The sequence below is a fragment of the Podarcis raffonei genome, chromosome 3, assembly GCF_027172205.1.
Source record: "Podarcis raffonei isolate rPodRaf1 chromosome 3, rPodRaf1.pri, whole genome shotgun sequence".
Taxonomy (NCBI): Eukaryota; Metazoa; Chordata; class Lepidosauria; order Squamata; family Lacertidae; genus Podarcis; species Podarcis raffonei.
The window spans coordinates 97674598-97687072 of NC_070604.1; the positions used below are offsets into that span (position 1 = coordinate 97674598).

At 41.0% G+C, this 12475-nt stretch overlaps 1 protein-coding gene across 2 annotated transcripts in view; it reads right to left on the reverse strand.

The window, feature by feature from the left end:
- Positions 1-1231: 1231 nt before the first annotated feature.
- Positions 1232-12475, reverse strand: part of KCNK2 (potassium two pore domain channel subfamily K member 2) — a 90849-nt gene continuing 79605 nt past the window's right edge. For both annotated transcript variants that reach the window (XM_053383189.1, XM_053383188.1), the window contains exon 7: positions 1232-3517. In XM_053383189.1, coding sequence (XP_053239164.1) covers positions 3200-3517 — 318 coding nt within the window. In that variant the 3' untranslated portion in view covers positions 1232-3199. The remainder of the gene's footprint in view (positions 3518-12475) is intronic.

Here is a 12475-nt window from a genome sequence, read left to right on the forward strand (position 1 = left end):
AAAAGTGTGCACAGTTCCCCGCAGCGTAGAACAGGAACACAGGAAGCTAGCTTATACTGAGACAAATCTATATAGCTCAGTATTATGTACATTCACTGCCAATTCTCCAGGATTTCAAAAATGCCAGGGACCAAGCCTGGAAACATCTGCAGCCAATGCAAATGCTCTCCCATTCAGCTATGGCCCTATCCTCACCCTACTTTCCCATTACTTTCTGTAAAAGATCCACATGCGGATTTGAGTGCCCAAGGATTTTAAAATTGACTTAATCCAAAACAATCTAACAGCTTAAAAACTTAAGATGTTACTTGGCAGCCATTTCCATTAATTTCTAAGGACCAATTTTCACATCAGAACCCCAGTTGAAAGAAGTGTGAACAGATTATTTGCAAATACAACTGACTCGCAAAAAAAGTAGCATCTTAACCTGGATTTCAGGATGCTATTTAAATGCTGTACATGTCTGAAAAATAGCTTGCAAAACCAATTCAAAGCTGGGCCTGATATGTAGCAACAGGAAAATGAAGCGCAACTGTATGCACCCAATCTCTTTGGCATAGCTGAAGGGGACTCACTATATCATAGCCAATGTGTTTAAGACAAACATAAGGCAATAGCAGCAAGTGTACTTTTTTCTTTGAAGAAGAAACAAGTTGGTGCCAAGAGGACCTATTACTTTATATCTGCCAAAATAATTAGTTTTGTTTGCTAAAATTAAGGCTGTAACTTGGCGCAAAGCTATCCTAATCCGCTGTGCTACTTTTACCTACGGGACCACCTCTCCTGGTATGTCCCACAGAGGAACTTACGATCTTCAAACAAAAACATCTTGGAGGTCCCAGGCCACAGAGAGGTTAGGCTGGCTTCAACCAGAGCCAGGGCTTTTTTGGCTGTGGCTCCGATCTGGTGGAACACTCTGTCACAAGAGATTAGGGCCTGCAAGACAGAGCTGTTCCGCCAAGCCTTTGGCCAGGGCACAGCCTGACTCCCTCCTTTGGCAATCTTTGCAGAACTCTGGCCCAATGGTTGCCATCAATTCAATTTGATTTGAAGTAATATTTTAATGAAATGATTTTAGAATGTTGTATTATTTTATTGTTATTAGCCGCCCTGAGCCCGGCTTCGGCTGGGGAGGGTGGGATATAAATAAAAAAATATTATTATTTATTATTATTATTACAACAGATTTCTCAGGGTTTTAATGGCAACAAACAGGAAACTCGGTAAGGCATGTTTTAATTAAAAACTTTATTATTTTCATTTTCATTACAATTCACAGTTTATGCATGGCAAGAGAACCTTTCTTACCATGTCAACATTCAGAACACTGTGCTGGGAGAAATGGTGGGGAGGGGCCTTTCCTTTGATGAGCCTGGCCTGGTCATAGTTAATGGAACTTTGCTGACTTGAGATGTACACTCTCAGTAACTCTTCATTGATTGCTATTTACATTGATAACTTAGATTTGTCAGAAAAGAAGATGAAGCATCCGTACATTTAACATTCATAGTTCATAATGCTATTCAATAATCAGACAGAATGGATTTGTTACTTGAATTGTGTCCAATTGAAGTCCCATTTTGCTTTAGATAATCAGAGCCAAGGATGCAGGCCTCAAACAGCTCTACAGATGCAAGCCTCTGATTTCAACGAAGTTTGCATCATAGTTATGCTTTGAGGATCAGGCTGCCTATTAATCTCTTAAGGGGTATTATATTTGTTTTATATACAGCCAGGATGAAATAGAATAAAACGGTGAAGGAAAATAAAAGACAATCCATTCCGTTATTTAAAAATCCTGCATTCCTTCTGAATCTTGCACACACTTAGAAACAAAAGACACAAGAGGCTATAAAATTAATGTTTTTTCTCCTCTTTAAAACAATTAAAGAAATCCCAAGGATTGGTTTCAGATCTGTGTATCAGCCTATTCTACCCAAATATTCAATTATATTCAGATTGTGCTATTGGTCAACTGTTTTTCACGCCTGCATTTGTGTTCAGATACCGTCTATATTCTCGATGTAGAAAGTCACAGTGATGCCAGTTTCAGCTGCATTCCCACTTTTAATCCCAGCTCCAGAATGGGCAAAAGCGTACGATGTAACATTCAGGAAAGCAATCAACAGGCAGGATCCCTGTGCTAAAATAGCGTATGGCATGACGTGGCTAAAACAATGAAAATTTCAAATCCTTATCCGCCAGCAGCATGGTGTTTCATAGAAATGCTGATAATTCAGGATTGTTTCATGTTGTTTCTGTGTAAAATGAGTCTTTTGATTGCACCAAGTTAATCTTACCTATCAAATCAGTTAATAATACAAAACTGAAGATTTTTGGTATATGATGCATGGGACTGAACTGCCAACTACGGCTTAAGTAACGAGGCCTGAAATGGATCCATGAATTCTACAGGTCTGTACATACTCTGCACCTGAGTAATAAAAAAAGGAAAAAAACCTACTTGCAGGGAGACACCTTTTGCAACCCTGGTAATTGCAGTGCCTTTAAAGCTAGACTTAGAAGCGGTGCTTTGATGTTTTTGGATTTGGCATCAGTTTCTTAATGCTGGTATCCTCAGCTTTAGACACCCTTAAAACATGATTGTTATGGTCTAGATGAAATATCAAAATGAGATAATGTTACTCATGCAAGAACCAACCAACAAACGAACAAACAAAAAACCATTATGAGAGTTATAGAGGTTCTGTTTCTTTAAAAGATAAGGCACTGACAAAAATTTCTTAGGTAAAAGGCTGCATAAGATTTTCTTGCCATTTACATATAGATTGTAGTCCGTACATGGTCCGTTCCTAGGCTTGGTAAGGTAGACCCTGAAAAGTTTAAGGACTGATCCCTCAAAGCTACATTGTTAACCTAAACCAGCAGTATTCATTCTTAACGCCTTATGGCACATTAGGAGAGATGAAGAAACAGTCTGGGCACAAAAAAGGCATCAAACATTGCTTGTTCCAGCATTTGTCAATGACAGAAGTGCCATTCGTTTTGTGTCTTTCAAGAGATACGATGGTGACTCTGAATCCTTATTGTGGGTGGATTTCTGTTGGAATTCATGCACATGATAAAAATAATGCTATTAGCATCAGTTATGGACAAGGGGGAAAAATATCAGGAACTACAAGGTAAAGTCTAAACCGTAGGCTTCTTCTTATTAAAAGATCAGGATTCAAAGTCAGTGCTACTTAATGTTTTCAATGACAGCAATCTCTTCTGCTGCACAGTGAGGAGTCAAGCCATTCATATAAATGCTGTCCGTCTTTGTGATGGCAGGCAAGAGGTCTTTCTCGCTGGTGAGGTGGTTGACAGACAAGGTTCTCTTGCAAGGAGTCAGGTCTTGGCTGTGGTTCACTGCCATTTCTGCAGAGAGCTTCCTTTTGATGGAGGTAGCCCGCTGGAACTTGTCGTAAATCTCCACACTCAGGCGTCTACGTGTTTCTTTGAACTCTGCCGTGACATTGGCTGTCCATTCAGCTGCATGAGCTCTGAACTCTCCCACCTAAAGAACAGAGGGAAGAAGGGGGGGAAGGGGGAGAGATAGGAAGAGAGAAAGATTGGGAAAGAGAGAGGGGAGAAAGATAATGTCACTTTGCACTATAAAAATCAATGCACCTATTAAATCTCCATAGGAACAAAAGTTGACCATAGGCTGACAAAGAACAGCTGCCCATTGGCACACCTCCTTTGTGCCCACAAATACTCCCTTTGATTGATGCCCAGATTTCGCATTATTTTGTTTCAGTGGAAGAATTTAGCTGCCATCTTCCTAATATAATAAAAAGGACACACAGCAACAGCTAAAAAACCTCCACAGCTAAAACATTTCACAGCTCTTTTTATAATTTTATCTAGGCCAGTGAGGTGAAATTGCCTTTAAAAATTAAGCCTCGACAGCTGAGAGGATCCCAGCTGCACAGGGAGCACTGAATTCCCAGCAATCCAGAGCGTGTGTTATGTGTTGTTACCAGGGGAGCTGTCGTGGTTATTTATGGACACCCTGGCAGTATGTGTAATGATCCCTGTGAGACTCGACACAGGCGTTTCTAAATTTAGATGGAAAGGGCTTTTAAAAGAAAAATTTCAGCTGTCGCTGTTCTGTTTTTAGTGCACGTTCAAACTGAGGATTAATGCAAGTGACAGTTTTAGTCAAGTCAGCAGAATGATTGCCAGTCTCTCCCTCCACTGCAGTAATAAGATTACTACGTGAAACTTGCAAGAGTGGTAGAATGAAGTGATCACTAACACTTTCAAATCATGCATATATGTATATCCCAGGGTGCAGGCATAATGATAAGTGTGGAAACTCATTTCTAAAAGTAATGTGAGCTAATATTTCTCTTTTGTACAATTTGAGGCTGCTATATGTGGGTGGGTGGGGATACACACATGATCTTGGTGTTGCGGCTAGCCACTTGCACTGATTATTTTTTTTTGCATTTATTATTTGAAATATTTTTATTTTATATATTTATTTATATTCTGCTTTTTCCCAAATGTAATTGAAAAGAACATGCAATATATTTAAAGTAAAACAACAACAATATGACAGGAATCAATCACTAACAACAAATCAAAGCCATCAGTAGATTAAAACTGGCTGAAACAGCCAAAGGTTTAACAGCCAAAGGATCAGCAATCAACTCTTAGATCTAAGGTATAAGGTAGCTTCCTAGGTTTCTTCCTAAGGGCTTTATACACGGATGGCAACACTTTGAATCAAGCCTGGTAACAAATTGGCAGCTGGTGCAGGCAAATGGAGCAGAGGTGTAATATGCTGACAGGGTCTCATGCCTGTCAGCAATTGTGCTGCCCCATAATGCACTAGTTGCAGTTCCTAGACCAAGCACAAGAGACGCCTCAATGCAGTAATCCATACAGGGTGCATTGCAGTAAAAGTTGCCAGTACCAGATGATTGCATTCTTTTATTTCTTAAAACCATACATATCAATCACTCTCTCTTTCTGTTTTTGCAATAAACTTGTTAATTCTTTTCTTCCAATACTTGTCTCTTATCTGCTTGCTAAATCCCTGATTAGTGCTATTATAAGTTTCCTTGGTTCTGTGGCATGCTGCAACTCTGAGCTCAAGACCTGAAAATACATGTATTGTTTGGGTACATGACGCACATGCACGTGTAGACAAAGGCACACAGTAACATTCTTGATAAAGCCACTTGTGTACCCAATGCGCATTGGTTCATAAGATATAGATTTTTATGGTCACTCCATTAAAGTTGGGAGCAGATAACGCATGGGCATTTTTACTTAAAACCTATTTGATTTATTTTCATGATTCATTAAGTTTAGAAAGGAGGTCTCAGACTGCTGCTTTAATCACTTCAAAGTGAATCTCTTTATAGTAATTACTGCACTTAAATAAATTAGCCTAATTGTTGAATTTTCAGTCATTGGCTGAAACGGAGATTAGCAAGAACGTATCTTTCGCAAAAGTATATAAAAAAATAAAGCAACATGAATTATGAAGCATTCACTATTCAAAGTTGCATTGTCTGACCTTAAATGGAAAGAATAAGGGTTACAGATTTTGATAAACTACAATAAATTTATTGTGGAGATACCTTGCTAAAGGTGTTTTGCAGGAGCGGCCAGCGAGGTGGTGTGAATTGGGCTGCATTGAAGACCCAGCTTCTCAGTGCTGCACAATGCTATCAGTTAACAAGAAGAAAAGGAGGAAGGACAAGGCAGTGGGGGAGCTTCGCATGATGTGGGCACAGCAGGTCAAAGCACTGGATTGGCTCCATGGTTGCAGCCGCACCACACCAGGCTCCCCACTGCCTTGCCCTTCCCCATCTTGGTAAGTAGCAGCAATGTGCACCATTGGGAAGTCAGGAAGGCAATGTAGCTGCACCCACAAAGCCTCACCAGCTGGTATTGGCTCTACCATAGAGTAGGGTGGCCACTCACACATTGCCAAGGGACCCTCTGGAATGGTGTGTGATGGGGCATGGAAGGGTTGCAGTAGGCTGAGGAAAGTCAGCAGGGCTGCCTTGTGCAAGCAAAGAGCCTTTCCGCTCCTGCAAAACATCTCTGGATCCATGCCAGTGTGTTTTTAAATCCTATTTTCTATTCTGTATAGCATCCAGGATCATATGAAAAATTAATCAGCAGTCATACTGTTTCTTTTTCAGGTCTCCCCTCGATGGCAAATTGAGAACATGTACCTTCCATTTGCAAAATTCCTTCTGTGATGGTTCCTGATTTAAAAGGGGCCAGGCATTTTCACAACTAAAGTTGCTAATAAAAGCAAACAGAAGTCAAAAGCCACACTCTAGAGAAGATTAAAAACACATTAAGTCCCTTTGAAATTAATGAGGCCAGTATCTGCACTTAATGCAGCTTGAATTTAGTGACATGGAGTCATACTTGCCAATTTCTGAACTGTTCCTTCAGGGTTCCCCCAGTACCTCCACTTATGCTGTTATAATGGAATGTGAAAATGTCACTGACAATCTGGACTGTTATATTTCAAGACAATGTGCAAAGCCTCCTGGATTTAGAATGAGATGTTATTAGACTTGCTTTGTTTTGGATACCACCTTTCTTCTCTGTCACCATCCCATACCTGAGTTCAGGCCAGATCTTGAACTGAACATCCTGAACTGACCCCTTATTTTGTTGTTACTAAAGAACCAGTTGGCTATGCAGCAGGAACTATTCATAAACTCTGCAGACTGCTTGGTCATACATCCAGGAGATGACAGAAAGTTACATCTCCCGAAATTACTGTACAATTGGAGGATGGGCATGTTCAACAATCTATATTCACATCATTTGTATAGGTCTCAATGGGTCTCTGAAAAACTCCAAAAGCACTGGCACTCCTCATCACATTGCAATAACATGCAAAGCAAAGTGTATGGGCTCCGCCCTTGCAAACTGTTTGTCCACGTCTTCTTTCAAAATGGAAATTCTGTAGGGTGTGGTACCAAAAGCACAATTTCCCTAGGTGATCTAAGGTCTATAAAGGGGAAGGTGGTCTCTCAGGTAACTTGGTCCAGATCTTGAGCAATCTAATTCTCAGAGTTCTTAGTCATAAGGTGCCTCTGAGGCCTGTTTCTTGATTACCTTCTGTAAGTTTTAATAGTAATTTTTGTAATAAAATGGAGTTCAGGTGTTTTTGGTGGTGCCTTTGGGCAGAAGTAACTCACAGAGTAAAAAGGTGATAGGGATTTAGTGCAGCACACTATTAAGGCACTCCCATTTCCTTTTGATTCTTGGGTTACTTGTATATATAGTGGTGTCATCCTTCTCTATTGCATCTGATTGGAGAAAGTTGGCATCACAGTTGCTGGAAGTAACAATGAGCAAGACTATTGCTCTGGACTCTAATTCTTCTGTGCCCTCCAATGCACTCAAAGAAAATGTTACCTTTTCAAAATACAAGTGGCTTTCCCATGTATTGCTAAAGACATAAGCTCAAAAGGTTACTGATAGAGGGCTGCGCAATTTTCAGACTGCCAGAGCTCATAAACAACAAGCTCTTATAATTAAATTCCTCCTCCTCTTTATAACAATGTTTTGGTGAGAGTTCAGCTTCCTCCCCCCCCCCCCGAGGTATGACATTTTCTCATGGTACACTCAATTTTACCTTAATTTGTAGCGTAGAAGTCAGTCTGTAGCTGATGCTAAGTGATTGAAATGCCAGTTGTTTGGGATTTTGTACTGAAGACCCAAACATTTGTACATGCGTATCATACAACAGTAAGGGCAATCTAACTTCTTTCATTGAACCTCTTTTGGTTTATTAATGATACAGAATTCAGTACAAGAATTATTTATGTCCACACATACAAACACACCGGCACACTTTATTTTCTTTACAGACATATTGCTACTCTCTAAAAACTGGGATGAATGATTGGAGTTCAAATATATATTTAAATAAACATATGTGAGAAGAACTTTCTGAAAGCATATTAGCCATTCCATACAATAGTGGCTGCCTAGAGAGTTTATAATGTACAAGTGGCTTCAAATGTAAATAATAGGGGCAAATGTAAGTACAAAGCATGCTTCAAGTGATTTTTGTTGTTTAGTCATTTAGTTGTGTCCGACTCTTCATGACCCCATGGACCAGAGCACGCCAGGCACTTCTGTCTTCCACTGCCTCCCGCAGTTTGGTCAAACTCATGCTGGTAGCTTTGAGAACACTATCCAACCACCTCGTCCTCTGTCATCCCCTTCTCCTTGTGTGCCCTCCATCTTTCCCAACATCAGGGTGTTTTCCAAGGAGTCTTCTCTTCTCATGAGGTGGCCAAAGTATTGGATCTCCAGCTTCACAATCTGTCCTTCCACTCAGGGCTGATTTCCTTCAGAATGGATAGGTTTGTTCTTCTTGCAGTTCATGGGACTCTCAAGAGTCTCCTCCAGCACCATAATTCAAAAGCATCAATTCTTCGGTGATCATCCTTCTTTATGGTCCAGCTTTCACTTCCATACATCACTACTGGGAAAACCATAGCTTTTACTATACGGACCTTTGTTGGCAAGGTGATATCTCTACTCTTTAAGCTGTCTAGGTTTGTCATTGCTTTTCAAGTGATTAACCTTCTAAAATCTAAGAGCAGAATGTTCTTTATTGTCCGTATGGAATTGTCTCCCCTGTGTCCTGTCCAGTCTGTGAGGGAGGTGGGAGACCATTTTCAGGCAGAGCCAGATCCAAAAGTAGCTAAATCTTCCAATCCAACTTCCATAGCAGATCTGATGTCTGTTACAAGCAGTATGGCTTGTATTGGCACTGAATGCTGAATGCAAGCCACATCTGAAAAGGAATAATCAGGAGGTGCCTGACTGTTCCTTTGCAGTTGTCTGTCCTGGGCTTGATGTCCTGTGTCATTACTTGAGTGGCCAGTGGGCATGGCCTAGTCACACAGCCTTGTGTGCCTAACAAAACTGTCCTAAATGAACAACTGAATGAAGTAACTCATAGGCTGAAGACATCCTTGTTACAAAATGCATATGATTTTCAATGTGAAGTTTGAGATGCTTTCAGTGTACTGAACTCCCTCTTTTATAATTTCTAACAATTATGACTAATGCATTGTCTGAAGCTCTGAAATCATTTTTGCTGATGTAGTTGTCAGTTATTTAAAAATAAAACTTCCCATTAACCTCCTGAGGATACAGCAGTCTAACTAGAAAGAATAATTTAAGTGTCACATTATCCATGCAGAAGACTAGAGTACAGAATGTTTTGTCTTTCCTTTCAAAAATCTTTTTTTCAACATCTCAGGAGCTGCTAAGTTTGCCTCTGTTTCTGAAAACAGATGGGCTCAGATGGAATCACTAGAAAGCAGGGTGATTGCTGGGGTACTTGTGCCAATTTATTGTTTGGCTAGGAAAGCTGTTCCACTTTTAGTTCACTTGTCTTTGAAGACTGCCAGCGAGATGAATTTCTGAAAAAACTGAAAATAGCAGGACACTCCAAGGTCTTTTTAAAAGTTTCCAGCTCTTTTGGTTGCAGACAAAAGCATAAAATTATGACTTCAATAGGGCCTAATCGTTCAGAAAGCAAATAAAGGAACCTGTGTTTCTTTTAAAATCCAACTGGGTGATTATGAGGGATGGGAATAAATTTTGAACACACAAGCTAACCATCTATTGCTTTACTGATGGTCAAGTAGGTCCCTGAACACTAATGTTCCATCAAGAACCCTCTTGTTCCTCTGATGAGGTTACCATGAACAAAAGGCTGTGGGTTTTGTTCAATACACGAATAAGCCATCCAGTTTCCTGGCTGATTCAGACTCCATAATTCCAAAACTTCCACACATTTCCACTTTCTTTCTGTTGTTATTTGGAGAATAATCCTTCAAGTTTGAAAGGAAAGGAGAAGAAGATCCAATAATGCTTACCCTACACTCACAGCCAAAACTTGCAGCAGAATGATGACCCACATGCTTACTTCAACATCTCTTCCCTAAATCATGGTGATTGGAGTGCACTGTGATTAAAAGTGACACCAGTCCATCAAAATGAAAGGTATGCAAACCTCTCCATCCCCTTCGCTCTTGAGCTCTGGGTGTTTCCCCAGTCAGCTTGGTTTTGATTCACAAAAAAATTCAAGGTAGTGGGAAATGACTGCATTTAAGCTTATGAAAAAAGGAGGCAACTGAGAAGATTAGGTAGTCTCTGCTCCATCTCAATATGCCTTGACAATGGCACAATCTGACTTCGTAACCTGAAAAGCCACTCCAAATCAACCCTAGTTGCCTGGTTATTTGGGGTACACAAACAGCCTCTCCTGCTCATCACAGTCCTCAGGGACTGGGCAGAGACAGAGGTCACCTGGAAGGAGCAATCAGCAGTGACTTGAAAGCAGATGCCTGGATCATAGTTGAAGTATGACAAGGGAATGAAGCAGTAAGGCAGGAAGTTGACCAGATAAATGAACTTCAGTACTATGGACAGCTCCTTATTAGGAAAAAACCACCACCCTGTTCTGTAAATCTCTGGAGAAGAACATAGATAGGCCTGTGGTATGTCAAAATACCATTCCCTTAAAGATAAAGGTAAAGGGACCCCTGACTGTTAGATCCAGTCACGGACGACTCTGGGGTTGCGGCGCTCATCTTGCTTTACTGGCCGAGGGAGCCGGCGTACAGCTTCCGGGTCATGTGGCCAGAATGACTAAGCTGCTTCTGGCGAACCAGAGCAGCACATGGAAACGCCGTTCACCTTCCCACCAGAATGGTACCTATTTATCTACTTGCACTTTGTGCTTTCGAACTGCTAGGTTGGCAAGAGCAGGGACCAAGCAATGGGAGCTCACCTCGTCGCAGGGATTTGAACCGCAAACCTTCTGATCGCCAAGCCCTAGGCTCTGTGGTTTAACCCACAGCTGGCCTTTAATCTAGTACACCTCTGGAATTCTGTCATCTCCTGGAGAGTCTATTGTTGTCTCAGTCAAGAGAGAATAAATGAATATGGAGTCTTGGGCAATTGAAAGGTTGGCTCTTCAGATAACTCAGATGATCTGGTCTACTAGTGCCAAATTCACCATGATTGGGGGGGGCTCTTCTTCTGTACTGGAGTCCATAATCTGATGTCCCTTAAAAAGGCTATTTCCTATCTCTGGGGGCCATGTTACCAGGAGCTCCTGGAGCTCCAACTTAACAGGTAGTTGTACCCACCCTGTGGATTCCCCTAGGGCCAGATGCCAAAGAGATAAACAATTATGTGATTTTTGGGAGACATGTGAAGGCAGCCCTGTTTCAGGAAGCTGTTAATGTTTGATATTGTGTCGTGTTCTTTTCCACTCTGTTGGAAGCTGCCCAAAGTGGCTGGGGCAACCCAGTCAGAGGGTTGGGGTACCAGAAATAAATTACTAAATGGCATATGCAATGGCTGCAATATGCAGTTCATCGGTTCACCATGCAGGTAAACTGCATTTTGCAACTTCAGCATAGGTAAAAAAGGTAAAGGGACCCCTGACCATTAGGTCCGGTCATGACCGACTCTGGGGTTGCAGCACTCATCTCACTTTATTGGCCAAGGGAGCTGGCGTACAACTTCTGGGTCATGTGGCCAGCATGACTAAGCTGCTTCTGGCGAACCAGAGCAGCACACGGAAATGCTGTTCACCTTCTCGCTGGAGCAGTACCTATTTATCTACTTGCACTTTGACGTGCTTTCAAACTGCTAGGTTGGCAGGAGCAGAGACCGAGCAATGGGAGCTCACCCTGTCACTGGGATTCGAACCACCAACCTTCCGATCGGCAAGTCCTAGGCTCTGTGGTTTAACCCACAGCAGACAAATTCTAACAACAATAACAACCCTGGACTGAGCCCCACTCACCCAGAATAGCTCTTTGATAAATATGGAGGGGAAGGAGAATAAACTGTTTTTCCAGTGAAGACTTGCTTGAGCATCAATGTCTTACTCAGTTTGCTTTTGTGTGTTCCTGTCAACATGGGAACTAGGTAACTGAGGATTATCTGCTCCCATATGAATCTGTCCAATAACCAATATCTTCTTTTGATACCTTTTGTCTTGAGTCCAAACTTCAGAAGTCAGACATGTGGCGACTAGAGAGAGTTTTCTGTACCCTAGTAGCAAAATACCTTTCCAAGAGACATTTGTCTGGCACCCATTCTGAATTGTTTTAGGTGACAGGTTAAAACTATTTGATGTAATGAATTTCAGTGCTGCTTTTGAGATATTCATTGTTGTTTCATTGATCTGTGCTGTGTTCTGTTGGTTTAGTGAGATTGTAACTGGTAATTGTATTGTATTGCATTTTATTGTATTTAATAATTGTATTGTATTGTATTGTATTATAATTGTATTGTATTTTAATGAAGTTGGATGATATCAAATGTTATTCATACATGGTTGGCTATCACCCGGGGGCATTAAAGAAGTTACAATTTTTTAAAAAATGTAAAGGCTCTGTATAAATTCATTGAATAAAAATACAATAGCCTACAGCATATC